The sequence below is a fragment of the Dioscorea cayenensis genome, chromosome 10 (genome assembly GCF_009730915.1).
Source record: "Dioscorea cayenensis subsp. rotundata cultivar TDr96_F1 chromosome 10, TDr96_F1_v2_PseudoChromosome.rev07_lg8_w22 25.fasta, whole genome shotgun sequence".
Lineage (NCBI taxonomy): Eukaryota > Viridiplantae > Streptophyta > Magnoliopsida > Dioscoreales > Dioscoreaceae > Dioscorea > Dioscorea cayenensis.
The window spans coordinates 2347373-2373726 of NC_052480.1; the positions used below are offsets into that span (position 1 = coordinate 2347373).

A 26354-nucleotide genomic window follows, 5' to 3' on the forward strand; every position below is an offset into this window, starting at 1 on the left:
TTGTTGTTCTTGATAATGCATCCATCTCTTCTAATTGATATTTTTAGATATTTGGATTTCTTTTTTCGGTGGTTATTGGTGAAACCATGGATTAGTTTTGATGCTTCAAAGTATGTATCGATATGAGGTTATTCTCCTAATGTGATGAACAGATGGGAGGCCAGCAAATAATTTGATCCAGTGGATAGAAGTTGCATATGATGGCAAATGCAACAAGTATGTTGACTGTATGTGTAAATAATGCCTTTTAGAGTGTCCATCTTATGTTAACGGTTAAACTAACCATTTTTCTGTTTCTTGTGTGGTAGTTGTGTGTCATTGCTGTAATTTATTTGGCGAACATACAATATTTGGAAGCACTAATATGCTCTCTGCTTTGTAAGACCTTTTGAGAGTTTGGTTTCAATACATTATTATTGAAGCTTTTTCAATATGTAAGGTGTGTGCACTCACCTTCCCTTCCTTTTTAAAGTTTATAAGTGCGAAATTCTGTCTTCTCTAAGTTTTTCATAGTGATAATGGTACCTTTTGTTTGCTCAAATGATGAGTTACCTAATAGAGGTTTTTTTATTTGAAGTAAAATTAGCTTAAGCTCTTGAACACATTTATTTTTAGAAGCTAGAGGTTGGCAAGAAAATTAATTTATATTTTGAATTTTAATTAATATAAATATTTCAATAGAGGCATATAAGCAAATGTGTTTATATGAGTATGTACTCGTCAAATGGGCCATGCTGGCCCGGGCCCGCGATGAGTTGGGTCATGCTTAGCCCAAGCATTGTGCTACATGATCATGCTTGGTCCCAGGCATGGTCCAAATCCCGGGCCATGTTAGGCTAGGGTTTGTAGCCCGCTGGCTGGCACGGCCTGCAGTCCCGTTTTGGGCCATGTTGGCCCGACACGCCAAATACAAGATTTTTATTTTTTATTTTATTTACTTTATATATATGTTTTTTTAGTAAATAATGTTTTTAGTTCAATGTTTTTGAATTTTCGGATTTTTTTTAATATTTTTTTAAGCAATTTTAGGGGTTTTTTTTAATATTTTTGGGTTTAAAATATAAATATAATATAACTGGGCCGGGTCACGTGTTGGGTGAGACCTTGGTGATTAGCGTGTTGTGCCAGCCCGGAACAATTTTTAGACAGGTTGTACCGGCACGAGCACACATAGTGCATGAGCCGTAGTGGGCCCAGGCCGTGTCGGTCCATTTTGACACCCTAGATGTAGCCGTAGTTACGCACCATGCCAAGAATGCAATTTTAAAAATAAAAAATAAAAAAAAATATATATATATTTTTTTAATTATTAAATACACGGTTGCTAAGAAAGAAATATTAAATTTTGGAGAACTTTGTTACAAACTTTGATGTTTTGCATAGTTAAATAGTTAAATATTTAGTAGGTAAGTTAGTAGTGATGGCTTATCCATGTTATAAAAAAAATTAAAAAATTAATAAAGTCAAAAGCCAACTCAAGAAGTTTGGTAACTCACTAGATAGGTTCTTCTTCAATGACTTAAAATGCTACTTGATGGTGTTTAGAAGATTAATTTATACTTTCTCTGATTCAATACTTTATATTAGTAGTATGGTACCATACCTTTTTTCTTGTCTATTGTGTGAGTTGTGAGTTAAGTCATTAGGTTTTTCATATATGAATGAGTAATATTCATAGCAATATAACTGAATTAATGAAGTACATCAAGTGATACATGATTAACTAAAATAATATTTAATGATGACAACTTTGTAGAAGCATCTTTATGATTGTGTCTAAGACCAAATGAGACTCAATTGTATCTCAATATATATATATATATATATAAATTAAAATCTAATTGGGAAACAGTGAAGAGAATGGCAAGTTAAGTATATAATATATATATATATATAGACGACAATGGAATGAAAAATATATTATAAAAAATTATAGAAAATTGAAACATTACTTAAATAAATTCATTTTTTAATTTATTTAGTAAATATTAAACATGGACAAACCCACAAACCATGCATTAGAAACGAGGATTTGATTTTTTATTTAAGAGCAAAATGGAAATAATGGTCACTCTTCAAATGATCATAAATGTTTAAATTATATATTAATCAAGTGAACCATTGTACTCCAATTAATATACTCTTTCATAAAATATTTTGCTACATTATAAAATATATAAATTAAATCCTTGATGATATTAGTTTTGATGATAAGACTTTGAAATAACAATATCATCTCTTTTTAGGGACTGGACCAGAAGAGGATGTGTACCTCCATCTCTTTACAGCATAGCATGTCTATTTACATTGAACCTCTTTGCATGCTCTTCTCCCATTTCTTCTTATCCTTCTTCATCCTTAATTCCATTACTCTCAAAATACTACTAATATATATATATATATATATATATATATATATAAAGCTGAAATTCATGCATGATTGCATGCTTTCAGAGTGCATAAAGTGGAAGAAAAAAAATAAAGTGGATAATGAGTTCCACTATTTCATTTTCATGCATGAATGAAACACACCATGTTCTTCTTGCAAGACATTTCTCTCTTTGTCCAACATCTTCTTTTCATTCTTTGCTTTCATGGCCCTATTTATTGGACCATTTTCTCCATTTTAACCTCCTTTTTATTTATATATTATACATATATTACCCAAGGATATGATTATTATAACAATAAAAAACAAATATGATTTTTCCACAATATATATTACCCAATTTTTGTAAGTTATATATATATATATATTTCTTGAATATGAAAGTTTAGATGAAATAAGACGATTTACAACCCAACTGTATTGGTCATAATACAAAACGTTACTGGTATATGAAATTCAAGTCTAATAAGATATAATGGTGATAATATATTTCTGATTGTGAGTATGAATTTGTAACTAAAATTATATATTACTAAGTAAAAATGTTATATACTAGACGGTTAATTTTTTTAACCGTGCTTGTTATATTTTGCTTTAATAAAAAAAAAGGGTTAGGTTAAATGGGTGCATGTGGAACTACTGGTCATGCATGCATCCATGCATCATTGCATTTACCCACATTTCAAGATATTCACATTCATGCTCACCACATACCAAATCTTCTTTTTCATTATTTTTTTATTTCCTACTTGTTATACATTTCTTCTAAATTTAAACCAATGATAAGATTCAATTTTTATTTATTTTTTTATTTTTTTGCGTGTCATATGATCAATCTCAATATGTGAACAATATTTAGTTTTAAATAATTTTGTACACTAGTAGTTGTTATTTTTTAATTATAAAATAATTTTTTATATTTATTTTTGTAGTCTTTGTTGGTCATCTTCAAATCTCATTTTTGTACAATTTGTAAATCTTAATATAAATTTCAATATTCAAGGATTTTTATAGAGTCACTTTTCTCTGAATTTTTTTTTTTACCATGGAAGGGATTAAAAAAATAAAAATAAAAAAATTGAAATAAAAATAATAAATAATAAATAAATAAAAACATAGCATTAAGTAATGCTAAGAAGCATGTGACTCCTGCCTAACTTTGGATCTGAGAACAAATAAAATTTTTAATGGTTGGAAAATCATATCAAAGGGCATTGATTGCTTATGGATTTAATAAACTAATGCCAAAGAATAAATGTAACATTTGTTTAATTTATTAAATAAAATTGAATATATAACTATCACACTTCATACCTCCATAACAATAGGGTAATTACTTATATACCCTTCTAAACATCATATTTATTATAGACCTCATAGTGAAAAGTTAATTTTAAATTTTTTAAATAAAATATTTAATATCAATTACACTTTTGTTTTTGTGGGGTTATGTAATAAAAGAAAAACAAAAGGATCATAAGATCACTTTAAAAGGGAGGAGGAATAAGAGTAGCTAATCAAACTAAAGACTCTTTAATCACACTTTCAAGTATGATTAATTGGTTAATTTATGTTAAGAAAAAAAAGAGAAAATAAATATATAAAATGAAAAGGTTTATAATTTTATTGGCACTTTCTCTCTTCTAATAATATATTCTACTATTTAGTGATTTGTCTTTATATTTGCATGCTGAATTTGTCATCCTTTGTTTTAGACTTTTAGTTCACCCAATCATAAACCAAAAACCAAAAGATTTTTAACTCTATACATTTGGCTTTTTTTTCTCTATGTTCTAATGATCTTAATATTTGTCTTGCATATGAATTCTAGATTTTCATAGATTAAATATTTATATTAAGTTTATAAAAAATAAAATTTAAAATAAAATTATTTTATATACCCTTGGTAATAAAAACAAGTAATTACTAAAACACCCAAGTAAATATGGAACATAAAAATTTATTTATTTATATATCTATACCGATAAAAATCACATTAAAAATGATATTAATACAACTAAATAAAGAGTGGTATGTTTATATATATATATATATATATTATCATTATTAATTAAATGCATTTTAAGGATAATGAATGATTTCATTTTAATTACTAATAAATCTTTGACATGAAAATACATGTCTTATCTATGTTTCTCTATCATCAAACTCTTCATATTTATTATATATATTTATATATTCCAACCAATTAAGAAGAAAGCAAGCAAGCAAATAAATCTTAAAATAAATAAATAAATAAATAAATAAATAGATAATAAAAAGAAACAGAGCTCTCTGCCAACCATCACCATCTTTGATTATCCAGCAGCACATGGACACTCTTTTGCTGACCACCAAACAAAAACCTTTGTAACTAAACCTGAAAAATCCCATTTTTTGAGACTTGACATTAAAAATTTGTCTGAGGTCCACATCATTGTTAAGACAGGGACCCACCACCCTAACTTCTCCATAACCGCAGTTACAGAGAAGGGTTGGTGGTGGTATATCAACTAGAGGAATTGGGCCTCATAGGCGATGTGGGGACTCATGGTCCCCTGGCCCACTGCGTCCCAGCACTCCACTGGGCACAGCGGATGTGGGACCCTAAGATCCCTAGTCACAGCAGCGGAGCATGTACCGTCTAGTATTAAGACGAGTGACCCACGCACTTAACTTCCATAACCGCGATTCTGAGGGAAGGGGTTGGTGGTGGTATATCAACTAGAGGGAATTGGCTCCCACAGGCGATGTGGGACTATGGTCCTGAGCCACTGCGTCCCAACAATCATTATCTGAAAACAGCAATCCACAGCACTCCAGTGCTTCCTCTTTTTTTTTTCAGGTACAAAAGGAATCTCAAGTTTTTCTTGGTTCTCATCCTCAACAATGTGTTCTTGGGTGTGCCTTCTCTGTGAATTCATGGTTGCTCTTGCTGCTGTTGCTTCCCCTTCAGAGGTTCTTGCTCTGGCTGTAAGCTTTTTTTTACTCAGTTTAGTTGATTCTTTGTTTTTGTGAGCTTTATTAGTGTAAATCAAATGGATTATGTTCAGTTTTCCTTTGCAAAGTTGTGTTTTTTAGTGTAATTTCTTTGTATGAGCTCCATTATAGTGTTTTCTTCACAGCATTGTGTTCTTGGGTGTGGCTTCTTCTTAACTGTGAATGAAATGGCTTCTCTTGCTTTTACTTTCCCTTCAGAGATCCTTCCTCTGACTGTAGGCTTTTTAACTCAGTCAAGCTGATTCTTTGTTATTGTAAGCTTTATTACTGTAAATCACATGGTTTGTGCTCAGTTTTCCTTTCCAAAGTTGTGTTTTTTTTTACTGTAATTTCATTATATGAGCTTCATTCTAGTGCTTTCCTCACAACATTGTATTCTTGGGTGTTCTCCTCAACTGTGAACGCATTTTCCCTTCAGAGGTTCTTGCTCTGACTGTAAGCTTTTTAACTCAGCCAAGTTGACTGAGTTAATTCTTTGTTCTTGTGAGCTTTATTACTGTAAATCACATGGATTGTGCTTAGTTTTCCTTTGCAAAGTTGTGTTTTTAGTGTAATTTCTTTATATGAGCTTCATTCCAGTGCTTTCCTCACAATAGTGAGTTTCCTTCAGAGGTCCTTGCTCTGACCGCAAGCTTTTAACTCGGTCAAGTTGTTTCTTTGTTCTTGTGAGCTTTATTGCCGTGAATCACATGGATCAGGCTTACATTTCCTTTACAAAGCTGTGATTTTTACTGTGATTTCTTGATGTGAGTTCCACTACAATGCTTTCCTCACACTTAAGTAACTGCTTCTTTCTTGTGTCTTCAGTCCTTTTCATGATATCCCTCTGGTTTTCTTGGTTTCTCCACTAAGCCCTTGTGTTTATTTTCATCTCTTTTGTTTGCACCTAGCGTGTCTTCTTCCCTTTATCCTCTTTCGTAACGCTTTTGATTTTTTTTTTCTAGATTTTCTCTTCTTCCTTCTCTTGAAGATCTAATCTTTATATGCATTATCTTGATGTTTTCTTAAATGGACAGCTCTAGTCTTCAATTCTAGTACTTCCTGTTGTCCTGTTGATCAAAATGCCACCTTCTTACTTCCCTCTTCGATGGGAAAGCACCGGAGATCAATGGTGGTATGCATCCCCTATTGATTGGGCAGCAGCAAACGGCCATTATGATCTTGTTCGTGAGCTACTACACCTTGATACAAACCTTCTCATAAAGCTCACATCTCTCCGGCGGATCAGGAGGCTGGAAACAGTCTGGGATGATGATGAACAGTTTGTGGATGTGGCTAAATGCCGAGCGTTTGTTGCCCGAAGCCTCCTTCTTGAATGTGAGATCAAGAACAAGAAGAACACTTTGATTAGAGCTGGATATGGTGGTTGGTTGCTATATACTGCAGCCTCTGCAGGGGATATGAGTTTTGTTCAGGAGTTGCTCGAAAGAGATCCGCTCTTAGTGTTCGGAGAAGGAGAATATGGAGTTACTGACATTTTCTATGCTGCGGCGAGGAGCAAGAACTCAGACGTGTTCCGGCTTTTGTTCGATTTTGCCTTGTCACCAAGGTGCATGATGGGAGGTGGCAGTGGAGTGCATGAGGGGATTGGTGGGAGCTCGGCTGTTTTTAGGTGGGAGATGATGAACAGGGCTGTTCATGCTGCTGCAAGAGGTGGAAACTTGGTGATGTTGATGGAGTTTCTTGCGGATTGCTCTGATGTTCTTGCTTATCGTGATAATCAGGGGTCTACTATTTTGCATGCTGCTTCTGCGAGAGGACAGGTTCAGGTAATGTTTCTATTGCTCTAATGTGTTTCTAATTGTTTATATAAGACGGTATTTGATGAAATCACTAGTACCCTTCATAATTTATAGTGATCAAATTGTTTTGTATCAATGTTTATTGTGCAGGTGGTTAGGAAGATAGTGGCATCATTTGATATAATCAACTCTAGAGACAATCAAGGAAACACAGCATTGCATGTCGCTGCTTTCCGGGGTCACTTATTGACAGTGAAAGCTTTGGTTGATGCCTCTCTGTCATCTTCATGTTTGATAAACAATGCCGGAGATACATTTCTTCATATGGCAGTAGCAGGATTCAGAACTCCAGGCTTTCGAAGACTTGACAGGCAAATGGAGCTCATGAAGCAGTTAATTTCGGGAAACATTGTGGATGTTTGCAAGATTATAAATGTCAGAAATCATGAAGGAAGAACTGCCCTCCACACTGCTGTGATCGGCAATGTGCATTCTAATCTTGTCGAACTCTTGATGAGTGTAAAATCAATTGATCTTAATGTTAGAGATATCCATGGTATGACAACTTTGGATTTACTGAATCAACGCCCTCGATCAGCTTCATCGGAGATACTGATCAAACAGCTGATTTCTGCTGGAGGGATTTCAAACTCGAAAGATAACATGGCAAGATCGGCGATTGTTTCTCAAATGAAGATGCAAGGAATAGGGAACAGCCCAGGGAACTTCTTTTCGAATTTCCGATGCTGAGATATTCCTCTACAGTGGTGTTGATGTGCCTGAACTCACAGTTGTGGAGCGAATGAGTGGAAGAGCTAGCTCATGCTCAAGTGCCAGTAAACCCGAAATCACGCAATGCGAAACAGTCGATGAAAATGATGTCTCTTCCGATCAAAAGAAGAAGCCAAATGCAGTCAACAATGCAGCAAGGCGACTCAAAATTCTACTCCGATGGCCCCGTCGTCAAGAGAAGAAAGCTGAAACACCGAAAAAGGAAGCTGAAACACCAAAGAAGGTTGCAGATGATGACTCACTGGACTCTGTAAAGTCCTCAAAGAAACTGAGTGAACGCGACGACACACCTACACCCCTCCGGCAGCGGTTCACCAGAGGAACGTCACTCATGAACAACAAGCGAACACTTTCGGTCAGGACCTCGACACCAAGTCCAGCAACAAAGAAAAAATTTGCTGCTGGCCTGATGCACGGAGTCATTCAAGCGATGCCACATTTAGCGCCATCAGTGCGAAGTACTACTAAATCTTTTTCTAGAGCATCAGTGGATAAACAGAAAGGCATGTGCTTCGATGAAGAGACCGTTGTTGTCGCACCTTCATCGAATGCAGGGATTACTGAAGGAACCGGGAGAGTACACCGCAGAAATCTAGATTTGTGCACAGTAAGTTGATGAACAATTACTTCTGTTTTGGAGCACATGGTTTGTCCGTGGAGGATCCAATTAACGGTAAGAGATCTCGTCGGATGTTCAAACGATCGGTTCTAGCAGTTGCTTGAATTGTTGAGCAAATGATGCCTTGAATAATAATCCTATGAAGGTTAGTAAGGAATGTAGGAGTTTTCTTAAGAAAATCTACTAAGGTTGTAGTTTATGCTTGTGTAAATTTTGTTTTAAGAGTGGGTGTGATTTTGTGATGTCTGATGAACCTTTTGTTGCAGCTTTAAAGTAATGCTGTTGTTATGCATCATTGTAATGTTGAAAAAGGAAGTAGCATATTGATGCTGTTTTGTGTTTCTTAATGTTTTGATCTTAATAACATGTGAATTATCTCAGTATATGTTTCCAAGTTTCTTCTTGTTACCATTCATTCCACTTGCTTTTCTGCTACTGTTTCAAAAGCATTTGTTGCTACTCTTGATTCATTCAAATGAGATTACAAGAGTAACAATAGCTCCTTTCAATACTGTTGATTTGCCAAGATAATCACTCGGCTTTTAAAATTTATAAAAATTATGAAATATTGGTCAGGAATCAGGATGAAATTGAAGCATCATGCATTCATCATCCAATGTATAAACCTGCATTTGGCTTTTCAATAACGAAATTATTTAGTGACTGAGAAATCAAACACCAGAAGACAACCAGCAACAAAAAAATAACATACTGAAAACAATTGAGAAACATCATCCATTCCTCTTCCAGATATTCAGTATGAACACAGACACCAACATCTGTATAAGTTGCCATTGGATTAATTCAATACTTAAAATTATTCAGTAAAATAGGAGGGAGGGGGAATTGCAAAATAACTCAATAGAAAAAAATAGTTCAGTTCTCTTCTACACCTATATTATGGCATTGTGTTTGTGAAAACATTAATCAATGCCTTCTTCTAAGCTCCAACTCCAAAACCCCCAATGCCCCTCTTTCAAGTCCCATTTAGGACTTGAAGCCGAAAACAATCACTTAAAGGTGGCTGCTGTCTTATCTTTTCACTTGGTATCTGTAAAATCGGCATCAATGACATCGCCGGTGTCTGGTCCCTTGTTTGGAGAGCCACCTTCTGGAGCAGCATCAGGTCCTGGCGCGGCCCCAGCTCCAGGTCCACCAGGCTGGTTGTAGAGAGACTGACCCAACTGCATCACCTCTTGGTTAAGGGCCGCCATGGCATCCTTCATGGCTTGTGTTGATCCACCCGAAATGGCATCTTTAAGCTCTCCTAGTTTGGCCTCCACCTTCTCTTTGACAGGAGCAGGCACTTTGTCACCTAACTCCTTCAATTGTTTTTCAGTCTGGTATACAACTGAATCTGCCTGGTTCTTTGTGTCTATGGCATCCCTCTTCTCTTTGTCCTCCTTTGCGAACCGCTCAGCTTCCTGCACCATCTTCTCCACCTGCAGAAACCCAGATCAGGTAAATAATGACTTTATCAGATGCTATCCTTCCTTTTCCGAAGTCAATTGGCTTTACACTAGCACAAGAACGAGGGGGAAAATAATAAAAAAAGAAAGAAGACCTAACTGCTGTTAAATTCATATGGGAAAAATGTACTTGGATGGTCTTGAAAATGATTTAAAAAACTGACAAAGGTGCACGAAAAAGAAATGGTAAAAAAAATTCATGAAAAAGTTGAACAAGATGTAAGGTACAAAGATCCGAGTGAGGGGCAACAATGATAATAAGCTGCTACAATTAATTCATCATTAGTTTTCTTCCAGCAAAGTTAGAGAAATAAAATGCTCTCAAAAAAGTGAAAAACCCTGCCCTTCTCTTTAACATCGCCATAATGTGCCCTAATAAGTATGACAGCCTATCAATAAATATGTAGGAATGCTTACCTCATCACTGGGCAACGTGCTGGCCCCAGTAATTGTGATGTCTTGTTTCTTCCCGGTACCCTTGTCCACAGCTGTAACCGAAAGAATACCATTGGCATCAATGTCAAACTTGACCTCAATCTGTGGGACTCCCCGAGGGGCTGGAGGAATTCCATCTAGACGGAAACTTCCAAGTGATTTATTGTCTCTCACAAATTCTCTTTCACCCTGAAGAACATTAATCTCAACACTTGTCTGCCCATCTGCAGCTGTAGAAAAGACCTCTGATTTGGATGTAGGCAGTGTTGTATTCCTTGGGATGATCTTTGTCATCACCCCACCCAAAGGTTTCCAAACCAATAGATAATGGTGTAACATCTAGCAGAACAATGTCACTCACATCTCCAGCCAACACTCCCGCCTGAAATTATGACTAAACACATTATATGAAGATGATATAAAGCAGCTCAAACTGCACCAAAGATGAAATATAGACAACTACAACCATCAAAAGTATAGCTTTAAAAATGGATCATGATAAGAGATATGGCATAATATTGGAGGAACAAGTGAGTACTATCTGTCACATAATGTGTGCATTTACCACATCTGTCAGAACCATGAATCTGTACTGATAAGAAATATCCTATTGTTTTGTCTAATATGAAGGAACTAAGTAGCATCTTAATGTCGGTTAGGACTGGTTCTATCACAGTGCTAAGAATCTACATCACAAACTTGCCAGGATAAGCCATTGTACTACCACTGAGGTTGACCTATGGTGAAAACACCAAACCATTAACAATATTCAGAGTCTAGCCAATCTGATATTAAACCAATTGATAGGGATTGAATGATGCTTGCTAACCTGAACTGCAGCTCCAAGGGCAACAACCTCATCAGGATTGACAGTAACATTAGGGTCTTTTCCGGTCATCTTCTTCACAAGTTCTTGAACAGCTGGAATTCGGGTTGATCCACCCACAAGAATCACCTCGTCTAAATCTTTATATGAAAGCTTTGCATCTCTCAAGGAATTCTCTACAGGAGTTTTTAGCCTGCAGAACATAAACAAATCACTCAAAAAACTTGAACACTGAATATCTCACTGACAGTAAGGTGATACCCAGAAGATAAAAATCAATCTGTGAAAATAGTGGTTATATAGTGTAGAAGGCAATAGATTTAGGGGGAAAAAATCATGCACAACACATTATCAAATAGTAATAAAAACAACTACAAATATGTTAGCGCAAGAAGATAACAATCAAGAATGCACCAGTAAACAAATGGTCACAATATGCAACAATCATCATCTTCAGAATCTGAATCACCAGTACACCAATCTTCAAACTCACACAAGGGCCATTAGTACACTAGGAGCCTCCCACATGCAAGCTTGAAAGCATGTAAATGAGAGATTGTAACTTGTATGTTTTTATTATTAATAACTTTGCTAGCTACCACTATCATACTAGATCATAATTGCCTATTCATTTCTTCTAAAAGAAAACAAAGTTAAGAACATCACCTGTCAAGAAGGTCTGAACACAACTCCTCAAACTTGGCTCTTGTTATGGTTGTCTCAATGTGTTTGGGGCCTTCAGCAGTTGCAGTAATAAATGGCAAACTATAAAAAATAGAGAAATAGTACCAGATCAATAAAAATGATAAGAAAACCATGATAATAGAAAAGGCAGACAATCATTTATATGAGAAAATTGTTGATAACAAATAACCTAATGTTTGTCTGAGTCAATGATGATAGTTCCATCTTTGCCTTCTCTGCTGTCTCAGTGAGCCGCTGAAGGGCTTGCTTATCTTTCAGAAGATCAATGCCTTCATCTCTCTTAAAGTTTCCTGCAAGCCAATCCACAACTCTCTGCCCACAAAAGAATAAACAGAGATTAATAAAGTAAATAACTAAATATGTTCCCAAAACAAATTTGCATTTATGAATATAAATGCTGGGGTGAACAAAAATTTAAACAATAGCCAACTGTTGGTAAATGATTTTTGACTGACAAAAAGAGCAAATTTTTATATCTGATGCCCCACAACTTTTCAACATCAGCCATTATACTAATAATGTAGTAATAGAAAGAGCATAAATTACGCATGAATATATTCAATAGGAAATATCTTTATTTGTTTGAAACATCTTAATGTTCCACCATAGCAGATTCTTATAAAATATGCCAGTATAAACAGTACAATAGTAAATCAAATCAATCAATCAGCACTGAGTTGTGAATTTGTTATTCATTGGTAAAGAATAACCCTTCCTTTTAAGGACGTATAACTAAGTCGATGACCAATGGCTGATGGGCTTCAAAGCAACCAGATTATTACACAATGGAATGGCATCAAACCAATGTCAAGTTTAAAACTCATTGTAACGAGTGTTCACTATTCTTCAATCTCTATTGTGGTACGGACTGCAAGAAACTTAGCATGCAATAGAAGACAAAGAAGCCATGGACATCGACAAACAAAAAGTTACCGACCTTGTCAAAGTCATCACCGCCAAGATGAGTATCTCCAGAAGTAGAAAGAACCTCAAACACTCCATCTCCAACTTCAAGAACTGAAGAAAATATTTACAATTACAATTATCTCAATTGACAAGAAGAAAAAAAAAATTGAGACACCACCTAAGGTTAATCTAAGAGTTCAGTATTGAAAAACCCATTCAATGAAAAACCATTTAGGTAAAATTAATGGGAAACTATTTAATTACTTCAAGAGTTGACTGTGATAGCCGGTTAGTTGATCTTGAAGGTAAATGCACCTATCAAACTAAGCAAATATGAATGGTTAGATAAATGGCATTGAGATTGGGCACGCATACAATACATTATTAATCATTTCTACACATATTAAAATAAAAGGCAAAGTTAAATTCCCTTACGTCAACAGCTGGACAACACAGAAATTTTTAAAAGCTCCAAATGCATATTTCACCAGAGAATATAGCTTTTATAGCTTGAAAACAGAAAAGATGCCTAAACACAATCATTGCATTGTTTAATGTATCAGCCAAATGAACAGTTTTAAGAGCAAACATAAGATATGAAGCAACAAGAAATTGACTAGCAGTATACCTGAAACATCAAATGTACCACCACCCAAGTCAAATACAAGGATAGTTTCATTGTTTTTCTTTTCAAATCCATATGCTAGAGACGCAGCTGTGGGTTCATTGATGATACGAAGAACTTCTAAACCTGCAATCCGACCAGCATCCTTTGTTGCCGTCCTTTGTGAGTCATTAAAGTATGCAGGGACTGTGACTACAGCTTTTGTCACTTTGTCATTCAAAAACTTAGAAGCATCATCCACAAGCTTTCTCAATACCTGAATATCAACAATAATTTTTTTTAAAAAAAAACTCCAGCTCAGAGACGCCATTCAACTTCATAACTTAACAAATTAAAGAATAAAAAAAAACATAATTTGATTGTTTCTTTCTAATTCAAGACATGTTAGCAATTAAAACCTGATATACTCTCACTCTGATCAAACTTCTATAAAAGTATTTTATCCGCTTTCTAATATCTTTGAAAATGTCTTTCAGTCATCCAAATCAATTCAACTGCTGTGGTTCTAAAAATTTTTAAAAAAATTATATTGAAAACAAGGACAGAATAAATCCAAAGCAAATCAATGCTTAAAAACTTCATAAAAGAGCCAGCTTTCATCATGGAATTGATGGAAAAATACCTGAGCAGAGATCTCCTCGGCGGCAAACTGCTTCCCAATGGCCGGGCACTCAAGCTTCACATTCCCATTCTCATCCCTCACAACCCGATAAGAAACCTGCTTCGATTCGTCATCCACCTCCGACATCTTCCTCCCAATGAATCTCTTCACGGAGAAGAACGTGTTCTCAGGGTTAACCACAGCCTGCCGCTTCGCAATTTGCCCAACAAGCCGGTCCCCAGTCTTCGTATACGCCACGACCGAAGGCGTCGTCCTCTGCCCCTCAGCGTTGGTAACAATAGTGGGCTTGCCGCCCTCCATCGCTGCCACGGCGGAGTTAGTAGTCCCGAGGTCGATCCCCACCACCTTCTCCGCAGCTATGCGGATGGGGCCACGGTGGGACTTGATACGAAGCGAAGGGACTCGAGGGAACAGCGAAAGGGGCTTCGTAGGCCGAAGAAAATGGAACGGGAGGAGGAGATGCCGGTGTTGCGGGAGGAGAAGGCGGGGGATGAGCCAAGGGCATGGATTTGGGTTGCTGAATAGGCCGCCATGGATGAAACCTTTGCCAAAAACCCTAACCCTAACCCTAACCCTAACCCTAGAACAGAGACGATGGTGGCCGGAAGGAAAGGGATAAGGCGGAGATTGAAGAGAAGGAAAGGGTTTTTCTAGTAGAACGAAATAGGGCGAAATCCACCGTTCATTTGCCTCGAGATTTGATCTCTTTTGCACGAATCTCCAAAGGAAATGAACGGTGGAGGATGAAGAGTCTAGGATGCTGAAATAATAAGAACATTTGCTTGGATTTTTTTTTTGGAAATGGTATGAAATTATTTTATATTTTTATTTGATTAGAATATTTAAACTTATCAAATTTCTATGCTTTTATTTATTTTTAAGACATAAATTAAATATTTTGGTAGGGTTTTTTTTTTTAATTGTAGTAGCATTGTGTCTAAGCATAGTGTAAGATTGGCTTATTTCATTTAGTTCAAGCTTTTAAATCTCATATCTCAATTCATAAATATGTAACTAGAAATAAAGATACATAATATTATTCTCCATAAATTCTTAATCTTATATGTAATCATATGTATTTTGGTAAAATCATGCTTAAAATATTTAACTTATCCTGGGTCAGTATAATGATTAAAATTATTTTTTTAAGGACTATTTTTATAAATAGTGTAAGATTTTAAAGTTACAAATATTTTGCTTTCGATGTTTTATTAATAAAAAAAATATAATATATTTATTTTATTTAGTTGATCAACTAGAGGGAAATAGTATAAAAGTAAATGTTTTTAGTTTTCAAGGTATACATATAAAGAAAATATTTTTAAGACCAAAAGAGTATAAATATTTTTTTTTATTTATGTTATTTTTCAATTTAATTTATTTTTTAAAAAATCAACTAATGTTATTTTTTCAAAACAAATCTAGGTCAACTAAATACCAAGTTTTTTACGGAGTAAAAATTAAGAAGCACCATTGGTAACATGCCACGTGTCAGATTCACGGAATCTCCGGGGACTCTTCACAAAGATTCCGAATCAAGTTCCACGTGTGAAAGAAACAGTTGAACATACGAAATGTTCAGACAATCACAAAAATTATACCTTTTTTTTTAATATTTATAATTAATTATTGTTATCATTTTCAAATTCCAGTTCAGACCATCACAATTGAATCCAATAGAATTCCATGTTAATAAAAAACAGACAAAAGAGAGATCAGAGCAAGTGCTGAAGGTATGGAAGTAGATGGTGGACAGCAGAACGAACGGTGGAGATCATCGGAGAAGACGATCGACGATTGGTTGCCGATCACATCATCGCGAAATGCCAAATGGTGGTACTCTGCATTTCACAACGTCACGGCCATGGTCGGCGCCGGCGTGCTCAGTTTGCCTTACGCCATGTCTTATCTTGGCTGGTAAGCCGACGAGCGTCTTTTTATCGTGCCCTTACGACTAGTCGAAAAATTATTATCCTAGAAACAGTTATGACATTTTCTTTTAGGGGACCCGGGGTGACGGTCCTCGTACTTTCATGGATCATCACCTTATTCACTCTATGGCAAATGGTCGAGATGCATGAGATAGTAGAAGGTAAGCGATTCGACCGATATCATGAACTCGGGCAGCACGCCTTCGGGGAGAAGCTCGGGCTCTACATCGTTGTCCCTCAACAGCTCATTGTCGAGGTCGGTACCTGCATTGTCTACATGGTTACCGGCGGTAAGTCCTTGCAGAAGTTCCACGACCTCGTCTGCCCCGACTGCAAGAACATAAAGCTAACATTCTTCATCATGATCTTCGCAACGGTTCATTTCGTACTCTCTCAGCTTCCTAACTTCAACTCCATCTCCGGAGTGTCCTTGGCAGCTGCGGTTATGTCACTGAGGTTGGTATAAATTTATATATTTCATATTCATATTTGTCAAATTAACCGATGTTATTGTCAGTTACTCAGTAATTGCATGGGGAGCACCGCTGAGCAAAGGGAAGGTTGCCGGAGTGGAGTATGGATACAACACTTCATCTACAGCGGCAACCGTCTTTAACTTCTTCAATGCACTGGGAAATGTCGCCTTTGCATACGCCGGGCACAATGTCGTGTTGGAGATCCAAGCAACGATCCCTTCAACACCGGAAAAGCCTTCCAAGAAGCCGATGTGGAAAGGTGTCATCGTGGCCTACATCATTGTGGCTATCTGCTACTTCCCCATCGCATTGATCGGATACTGGGCATTCGGAAACTCTGTCAATGATAACATCCTGATCACACTGGAGAAGCCACGGTGGCTGGTTGCCGCTGCGAACATGATGGTGGTTATACATGTCATCGGTGGCTATCAGGTAGTTGACACTAAACTCAAAGCCTCGAGAAAAGATTGAAAGTTGATGGAGTGCTTGTGTTGCAGATTTATGCAATGCCGGTGTTCGACATGATGGAGACAGTGCTGGTGAAGCAGCTAAAGTTCCGGCCGAGCATTGCCCTTCGCTTGATCAGCCGAACTCTATTTGTTGGTAATGATAAAAAGCTCAGAGAGTGTTCATTGTTTTACTGAGTATACATACAATGCCTGATACTTGTTCTTGATATACAGCATTGACAATGTTCATAGCCATATGCATCCCTTTCTTTGGTGGATTACTCGGATTCTTTGGAGGATTTGCACTTGCTCCAACTACATACTTTGTATAATCTCTTTGACACGAAAATCTCTATGTTAATCTTGTGTTCCAGCGCTGACATTTTGTTGTGTTTGTTTTTAAGCTTCCATGCATCATATGGTTGGCAGTGTACAAGCCAAAGAGGTTCAGCCTGTCATGGCTTGTAAATTGGGTGAGAATCAAGAGTGTTTCTACTTTATATGATTTTGTTTTTTGATTCATCATTTATTGATTGAGAAATTATGCATTGTTTTCAGGCTTGCATTGTACTTGGTGTTTGTCTGATGATTGTTGCACCAATTGGAGCATTAAGGACCATCATACTGTCAGCTAAGACTTACAAGTTCTTCTCTTAGGTGAATCAAGAACAAGCATTTGTTACTAGAGCTAGTGAGATAATTCAAGTGGATGATGCTTATTCATAGAAATATTGCTTAGTTGTCAGAATTTAGAACAAATGCAACTCTAAACGACAAGGTGTGATTAGAGACTAATGCTATTTGTACACAATAGCTTTATTGAACCAACAATTCACATCAATCTTAGTTCACGTTCTTTTCTCCCTTAGATTTCACAATGTTGGATTTCAGAGTCGTTAGATGACTATCTATATATATTGGAAACATCCCTCTATCTGGATCCTAAAACCAAACAGTATTAAATTTATTGACGAAGAGCTTTGTTTCAGCTTCTTCGGGCATTTATAAAAACAAGATGATGGTTACTAAACCAAATTTTATCATAAATGCACACAATCATAAACCTTCTCAGTCCTTCAAGTGGTAATGCTATTTGCACAAAATAGTCTTCTCAATCCATCAAGTAGTAATGCTATTTGTACAAAATGGCTTTATTGCATTGATCATTTACATCGATCATAATTCTAACTTTTCTTCTCAGAATTCACAATGTTGCATTTCAAAGCAATTTGAATGACTATCTATGTCTCTCTGTAACATCCCTGTATCTGAATCCTAAAACCGAACACTACTGAATTTATCAACGACAAAATTTGTTTCAATTCTTTTAGGCATTCGTATATAACACATTCATAAGTCATGTCAATTCATCAAGTAAACAAGTGATCAAACAAACAAATAGCTCTTATTATATATGATTGAAAGAATGACAAGAAAAGTCAGGCATACTAGTAAAACCATTCTGTGCTTTTTTGATCAGTCAAACTTGCTATACATTTGTCAAGCAAATTCACTAACATGCTACCAATTTTCAATCAATTGATATGTCAAGAGCTACCTCTGTTTCTTCTCCGCATCATATCTGCACTCATTGCGCAACTCTGCCCAATGGTTTGAAATCCACAAGATGCTAACTCCAATTGCACTGCCAATGATGATGACCCACAAGATTGACACCCAACGAGGAATCACATCATCAGCCTTCCCACTCAAATAATATGCACTCATCTTGTAGAAGAACAGTGGTCCGGCAAATCCTCTCATGATAGTGTACAAAGTGTAGAAAGGCAATGACAAGAATTGGTGTAACTTCGCGGCATGAGATGATTCGGTTTGCCGGAGCCTAGATAGAGTCCAGATGTTCTGGAAAGGACTAGTGATCTCCGCAAGCACAAGCAAAACAAGAAGAGCAAACGAGCCATGGAGAACAAGGCACCGACAGGTGATGAACACAAAGAGTGTAGCAAGGTGATGAGCAATGAAGAGGTAGTCTCTCGGGATGAGAATCAGGTAGTGGAGTAGATCCACAGTGAAGTAGGCAATGCTGAAATCAAGGACAAGGTTATCAATGCCAGTGTTTGGAGATGCAAAGCTCCATGAGGGTTGGGTTAGAAGGGCAAAGACTGCCAGGAGTACTGCTGGAGTTCCATGAAACAATGAAATGAAGCTGCTTGATGCATCTGGGCGATGTTTAGGGTTCCAATTCCGGAAAACAATGGAGTAGCCAACGAGGTAAATGAGGCAGAACATCAAGAAGAAAGAAGGGAACAGGGAGTTGTAATCAATTAGGGTTTCCATGACTGAAATTGGGCACACAATGGAAACAGCGCCTATGGAAATAAAAAAAAATTTATCAAATTCACGTAGAATTAAGCGAAACTCTGAAGGCTTTGGATTTTTAGAAAGAAAACTCGTAAAGATGAGAACTTTGTTTTAAAAGAATCAAATTTTGCAATCTAGTTCTTGGAAAACTCAATCTATGGAAAGATCAACAACACCTAGAACTCTGATTTTGCTCAAAATACAAAAAAGACAATAATAGATCATTAAAAAAAAATTTAAAACCACAATTCTCAATCAGAAAAGATGAAATCAAGCGTGGAATTCATCAAATCCAAATCAAACAACCAAAATCATCAATTTTACATAGCTCCAAACCAGAGTCAAGAAGAAGGAAAAAAACAAGAAATTCAAATTCAAGGAGCTTATTACCTATATAAACTCTTAAAACTCCAAGATTCACTGCGAAATCCACAAGAGATTCGTGAATTGAAACCCTAAAAGCACAAGCTCAACCCACAACCGAACGAATCGAAGCATATTTTAGTATCAACGAAGAGGGCGGTAGGGGAATTTAAAGAAGAAGGTGGAGGGAAAGTTTGTTCTTTAGGATCTATTTACGTTAACCGATACCTATCAACGAAAACAGAAGATGATAGACCCAAAAATATATATATATATATATATAAAAATAGTAAAAAATAAGTTGGATATGAAGCATGCGAATATTCACTTATTATATTCTGTTTGACAATGAACCATTTCCATCGTTGTATATATACATATATTATATGAAGGCGTGTCAGGTGTGAATAGGTAAATTCATTATCTACTAAACATTCACCGCTCGGTTTTTACAGTAAATTCTAGCAAAATACTCCCCCTGTCATAAACTCATATTTTTTTTTATTTGTTATTTTTAAGTGGAAATTACCAAAAAAACCCTACAACTTTGCCAAATTGCCAAACAAACCCCCATAGTTTCGGAATACCCAAAAACCCCTTCCTTTTCAACTCCACGATTTTGAAACCCCAAAGTACGTAACTGGCATTAAACGGAGTGTATTTAAAATTTTATGGATCGAAAAATGCCCTTGCACGGAAGTCGTGGGTGCACCCATTTCGGTGTGAGAGGAAGTGGGTGGGTTTTTTTCTAGGCATTACAGTGCTTGTCTTCTCTCAACTCGCGACTCCGACTCAACTCGCGTCTCAGCTCTTCTCTTCCCACCTAGGCACTCTTCCCTTTCCACAGGCGTCTCGAAGAAGAAGTCCCGTGCAAGTATTCGACATTTCGTCACTGCAGTCTAAGGTATTCATTATGGTTTTTGTTAACTATTCATTACGAAGAGACATTTTTCGGTTTTTGGTTTGTGATTTTTGTTTTTGTTGGAAGACATTGAAGCTTTCGGGGGATTAATCGGTCGAGGGTTTTGTTAGTCTGCGAGGAGATGTCTCGGGTAGGGTTTTTTTGTTTTTGTTTTTACATTTTTGTCTGCAGTATACTGATCGAAAATGGTTTTTCCGATTGTTGTGCTTTGTGTAATGTTTATAATCTACGCTTTACCCTTTCGGTTGATATGGTTGCGATTGTAAAAAAATGAGGTCTCCGTTTAAACAATGAGCTTTCTACCGCTTAAGTTAGTTCGTCTCCGCTTTAATTATTTGTATCTACGTTTAATAGTATACGCCATCGCTTAAAAAAATGATATCGGTGTTTAAGAACCGAGTGTTTACTGCTTAACAAATTACATTTCCGCTTAACAATGTCTCGTTATTGTCAGCGAGGCTTGTGATTATGGCGGTCAATCTAGTTAATGGGCGATGCTACTTGACACCCAGTAGTGGAGACGCGGGTCGAATTGAAAGTTCACATGATCCCTCGACACTGGGAGATCATCCGAAGGACACCGCTCACGACGATTTCATCGAGTTCGAGTCAGATACCAAGAGCGGGCCCTTCTTGACTCTCATTGCGTAGATACGATAACCGCACCAATAAATTCGGGGATCGGGGAAAGCATCGTCGACTTTTTAGGCTCAAGATGTGCCAATCGTTCTCGCTGCGTTGCGATGGGGAGGCGATCGTGTTTCGTAAGAAGAAAACACGGTCGACTTTCAAGAGAGGTATTTATCGAAGACGTACGAGTGACAGCGGAGACTCCATCGGGGAGCACTCTTTAGCAACTCGTTGGACGAGAGGAGAGAGGAGAATTTTGCCAAACCATCGATGGTGTACCTCACTGGGTACAATCCTCTTCCCAAATACCTCCCGCTCGGTTCCTAAGCCGGATCGCTGATTATGTCGATGATCTACGGAATGGGCGCTACGCATGGGCGCAAGCTGACGCACTAGCTGGCTTATGGAGGACATACCGAGGCCGCCACCCGAGTGCAATCTAGATGCGCTGGGGAAGAAGACCAACACCGGGTATGTTAAGGGTTGCATCGTAGCGCTTAACATCCGGGTTTTACTGAGTCGACCGGAACCGGAAAGAAAGTCCGCTTTCTGCAAGATCCCAGGATCTGCGTGCTACGGTGAAAATAATTACCTGAAGCAAGCTGACAATAGAGACGAGTTTGTCATCTCTCGAAGGAAAAGAGGTAATAATTCAAAAAAATATTTTTGTTTACTTGTAGACGTTAACATTTAACCATATCATTTACCGCTTAACTTTATTCATCTATCGCTTTAACATTATAACTTACCGTTTAACTTTGTTCAACTACCGCTTTAAACTTTTTAGTTTAATGTTTAATTTGTTTGTTCTATCGCTTTAACACAATAGGTTATAACGCTTTAAATATACTGAGTTACATGTGTAAATATAGTTTTTAATTGTTTAAACTAAATAATTTCGCTAAGATTGTTTGCTTTTACACATGCTAGTTTCTGAGATGGTTCCGCGAATCGTCGATGAAGAAGTATTTGTTCGGGCCAACCGCTCGGTCGGATGCTGTTGCTCGGAACCGCTTGCTCAAAAGGCAAGATGAGAGAGCAACCCTCTTTCCTTGCGCTACCGGACGCCGCTCTCCTCGCCTCGAGCCAAAACGCATTCGCCGAGGCTGGAGAAGCCCTCCCCACCCCGCCCGACCGTGGCTTCCCTCGACCGTGTCGGCCCCCGAACGTGGCGCCCTCACGGCACTAGGGCGAGGATGTCATCGCAACTCTCACGCGAGCTTGCCGATTTTTGATGATCGAGTTCCCTCGCTTGTCGCTCGGGTGGAGGCATTGGAAGGCCGGGTCACAGCCGCAATCGATCGCGCCTTTCCCTTCAAACAAATGAAGCACCCGGACGGATACGCCGTCGGAGTTCGACGACGAGGACATCATCGGGTGGCCCTTCAAAGACGGCCTCATTCAAGAAGCTTGCAAAAAGAGGAAAACAATAATGCCTCCGTCTCCACCCGCGTGTACCGACGATGAAATAATAGCGACACCATCGGCAGCAGCATCATCGGGCGGCCGATGTTGTTAACGTTGATGACATGCCCATCACGGTGGAGGAGATCGAAGATGGCGCCGAGTTTGCCGCGGTGGAAAAAGATCGTCGACTCGTTGTCGACGACATCATGCATACGGTGGAACCCAAGGCCCGACAGATAGCGGCATCAAAGATGGACACAATCCATGAAGAAGAACAACCGGACAACGCTGTGTCTCCCATTGATCGTCGCTGCCGTGGAACTCACTGGTTGAGAAGGTCGTTGAGTCTATCCTCAACGAAGTGGAATTCACGGTGGAACCAACGGTCGACCGTGCCGCATCGGGCGGCACACAATCCCACAAGAACAAGAAGCATGAGGAAGTGTCTCCCTTTGATGCTTTGCCGTCGTGCCCCCATTAAAGGAAGCCAATAAAAAGTAGAAAAACTTCGGAAAGTCTTCATTCAAGAAAAAAATACGCTCGCTAATCGCGCCTCAATAAGTACGAGCGAGGGAGTTGATAAGGATCTTCCTCAACGCGCCCTATGGACAAGTAAGTTTGAAGTTTTTTTATGATATTGTTTAAACTGCTTTTAGTTACCATTTAAGTAGGAGCGTTAACGTTTAAAAATTTGACGATAACATTTAACTTATAAGTGATACCCTTTTAAATATTACCGCTACTCGCTTTAAAACATTCAATATAGAATTTAAAGTTTATACTTTAACGCTTTAATTTTTATACTTACAACATTGTTTACATGTCTTTGTTCCGTTCAACCACAGAGACTGCGTGTGGAAGAATGACTCTGTCAGCACCACACGGGCCAATCTATTCGACCTGCTCGAGGGGAAGGAGATGGTCGCGAGCGATGTGATGGGACGCGATTCGTATGTATCTTGCAGAAAGACGATGAGCGTAGTGCCATATCGTTATAAGAGGCGCGCTCCATCACACGCGCCACCGCCTTGTTCATGTCAAAGCGTGGCGACGACGCACATGAATCCACGATGGCTATGATTGGAGATGCCGCGCGCAACTTGCATGAAGTGGACATCGTCATCCTCCCGATAATTATGAGTGGCCACTTCCATGTCGCCGTCCCTCGACAATGAAAAACAAGAATACGGGGCATTATTCTTCATGCCAAAGCTGAAGAATACTGATAAAAACGCGCTAGAAATGGTAAGTGCTTTAATAATTTGTGTTTGTGTAATAGTGTTCGGTAAATAATCGGCGATTCTAATATGAACTTGTATATCTCGACAGCTGAACCTATTCGACCTATGTATCGACATGGAGTTGGGCGAGTCGGCGACCGCAAAGTACCCGCTTGTTCACGACACTCGAAGCCCCACGACGTAAAAAGGAAGTGTCGATCGCATGGCCTATGTCATGCGGTTTATCGAGCGATTACTTCACGGTGAGAAGCTACGGGTACCACGAGACCCGACGTCCCTTATCTCGCGATTAAGGTATGTTTCCGCGATACTTAGGGAGGGAGGCGGTCAGCATCACGACCCAGAGGAGTCTTCAAGCGGGTCCTTAGTCATTCTTTCTATATTTGTATACACGATTCTTTCTTTAATAATCCAGATTCGTTGTTTAACAGTACACTTTCGGTGTTTAAGTATATAGTTCATTGTGTAAATATCAATGTAATTGTTTAAACTCCGCTTTTCTCGTGTAAAACAAACCGAGAGGAGTGTACATGCAAGTGGTCATAGTCATCAGTATAGGTGTAATAGTTTCAAATGTAAACCGGTTTAAATTAATTCATCCGAAGAACATGACAAAATTTTGTCAATGTAAATGTACATGTATCTAAATTCAATTAAATTTATTACATTTCGCTTTTGAGGTTACGTTCTTGTTGGATGATATTGTAGTCCATGAGGTACGTTATCGGGTAGGGTTCTGTTTCATTTTCATTTTTCATTATCGGCTAATATCAACATTCATTTTAATCAGTATAATGATAACTTTTGCCCCTTTAACTTTCGTTTTCTCTGCTTTAAGTTTAGGTTTCTCCGTTTAAATTTAATATTTTCATTTTAAAAATATCCTTATTATTTAATAATATCAATGTAATTACAACAAAAATATACTTAATATTTTCTGTTTAAAATATCCTTATTACTTAATAATCTCTTATAGAATGTAATATAATGTTCGATTTTTTTATGTGCGACGGGAGTGGAAAGCGCTGGGGAACCGAGCGTGTATTAATACGCTAGGGGAACCGCTAGCACCATCCCGTTGTACATTTTAAGCGGATACAAATTTATTTTTAAACGATAAAAAAATAACGAGTTAAACAGAGAATAAAATATTTAAAAGCGTAAGAGATATATTTAAATATAAAGTTCAATATTTAAACAATAATAAGAAGTATATACACAATGCCTAGTTCAATGACATGATTCATTCCACGATCCGCGATCGTGACTCGAAAGCGATGTGATGGCTACAACGCAACTCATGCGGACCTCTGGACGCTACGACTCGATCCTCTTCGCTCTAGGACACCCGTGTTGCCTTCTCGTCGCGAGGCGTTGCAAACGCGATTCGCGATTTTTCATCCATCGACTCGTCATTGTCCGGTATGGGGAATATAGCTTCCTTATACGCCATTTTTGAAGTCGAAGCTTCCTTCCACAGATACCCTCGGTGTTTCTCGTTCTTCGATAATTTGAAGTCAAAATTCCTTTTGATTGCAAAATTCTAAAGTGCGTCTCGAAATGTTCAACGCCTCAAAACATTGTCAATATCCAACGACAACACTTCGACTTGATCGGATGAGGAAGGAAGGCATGCCACACCCCTCGAGCTCGCCATGATGTGGAGCAAATGTCTGCCAGATTCTGAATTCCTGCCAACACTTTAGTTTAAACGAACACGATCAATATTTAAACGATAAACATAAATCTTAAACGTTAAAACAAAAAGTTAAATAATAAGTTAATAAGTTAATCGGAGACAATAGTGTTTAAATGGAAACTTGATAAATGTAAACAAATGACGTGGGATAATAAACAATAATTAACTTCTACAACTATATAAACATAAAGCGAGAAGAAACTTACAACGAGAAGAACTCGTTTTTCGAGGGATACGATGCCATATCATCTGCTCCCCAACAACAAGATCAACAACGTAACATTTGAAGATGGAGTGCACGCTGACACACGCTCGGAAGTCAACCCTCGCTTTTATATGAGACATACTGTTTTACGTCCATCGGGCGTGATAAACTTCACCCCGACACGGAAATATCGAGACCCCATCGCTCACATATTTCGCCTAACACTCGATTCCCAAGAAGTCGTGCCGTGAACATTAGCACTCGTCCCCTCCCCGTCAGTATCTGAGCAATAGCACAAAAACTCTCATAATTTAATCGAAGAGCTAAAATTGAATACACCAAAACGAGAAGAAGAAAAAGAAGAAGAAGAAGAAGAACAAGAAGAACAAGAACAAGAAGTAACAAGATACGAGCCTTCTAAACTTTGTTTGAGAAAAAGCAAGCGTGAGGCATGAAAAACTATGCATAAATGAAAGTTATGATTGACGTCCATTTTTCCCACCTTTTCGTAGGGCAGAATTTCATATCGTGACCCACTTCAACTTACGTGCAGGTTAAAAGGAATGTAAAATATAA

At 37.7% G+C, this 26354-nt stretch overlaps 4 protein-coding genes across 4 annotated transcripts; 2 read left to right on the top strand and 2 right to left on the bottom strand.

The window, feature by feature from the left end:
* Positions 1-5195: 5195 nt before the first annotated feature.
* On the top strand, positions 5196-8889 carry LOC120270636 (ankycorbin-like). Its single transcript, XM_039277692.1, is given in 5 exon segments — positions 5196-5362; positions 6406-7158; positions 7282-7851; positions 7853-8489; positions 8492-8889. Coding segments are annotated over 4 exon segments (2070 nt in total). The 5' UTR covers positions 5196-5362; positions 6406-6450; the 3' UTR covers positions 8647-8889.
* Positions 8890-9295: 406 nt separating this feature from the next.
* Positions 9296-14752, bottom strand: LOC120270635 (stromal 70 kDa heat shock-related protein, chloroplastic-like). Its single transcript, XM_039277691.1, is given in 10 exon segments — positions 9296-9984; positions 10429-10752; positions 10754-10828; positions 11276-11465; positions 11939-12037; positions 12147-12289; positions 12915-12994; positions 13512-13764; positions 14131-14546; positions 14549-14752. Coding segments are annotated over 10 exon segments (2097 nt in total). The 5' UTR covers positions 14664-14752; the 3' UTR covers positions 9296-9582.
* Positions 14753-15857: 1105 nt separating this feature from the next.
* On the top strand, positions 15858-17669 carry LOC120270842 (lysine histidine transporter 1-like). Its single transcript, XM_039277910.1, has 7 exons — positions 15858-16047; positions 16134-16517; positions 16579-16972; positions 17038-17143; positions 17224-17315; positions 17394-17462; positions 17548-17669. The coding sequence occupies exons 1-7, from the start codon at positions 15866-15868 to the stop codon at positions 17644-17646; spliced, it is 1326 nt and encodes a 441-aa protein (XP_039133844.1). The 5' UTR covers positions 15858-15865; the 3' UTR covers positions 17647-17669.
* A 716-nt stretch (positions 17670-18385) lies between these two features.
* On the bottom strand, positions 18386-19797 carry LOC120270675 (TLC domain-containing protein At5g14285-like). Its single transcript, XM_039277746.1, has 2 exons — positions 19702-19797; positions 18386-19319 (listed from the first exon to the last, which is right to left on the bottom strand). The coding sequence occupies exon 2, from the start codon at positions 19285-19287 to the stop codon at positions 18544-18546; it is 744 nt and encodes a 247-aa protein (XP_039133680.1). The 5' UTR covers positions 19288-19319; positions 19702-19797; the 3' UTR covers positions 18386-18543.
* Between the last annotated feature and the right edge of the window lie 6557 nt (positions 19798-26354).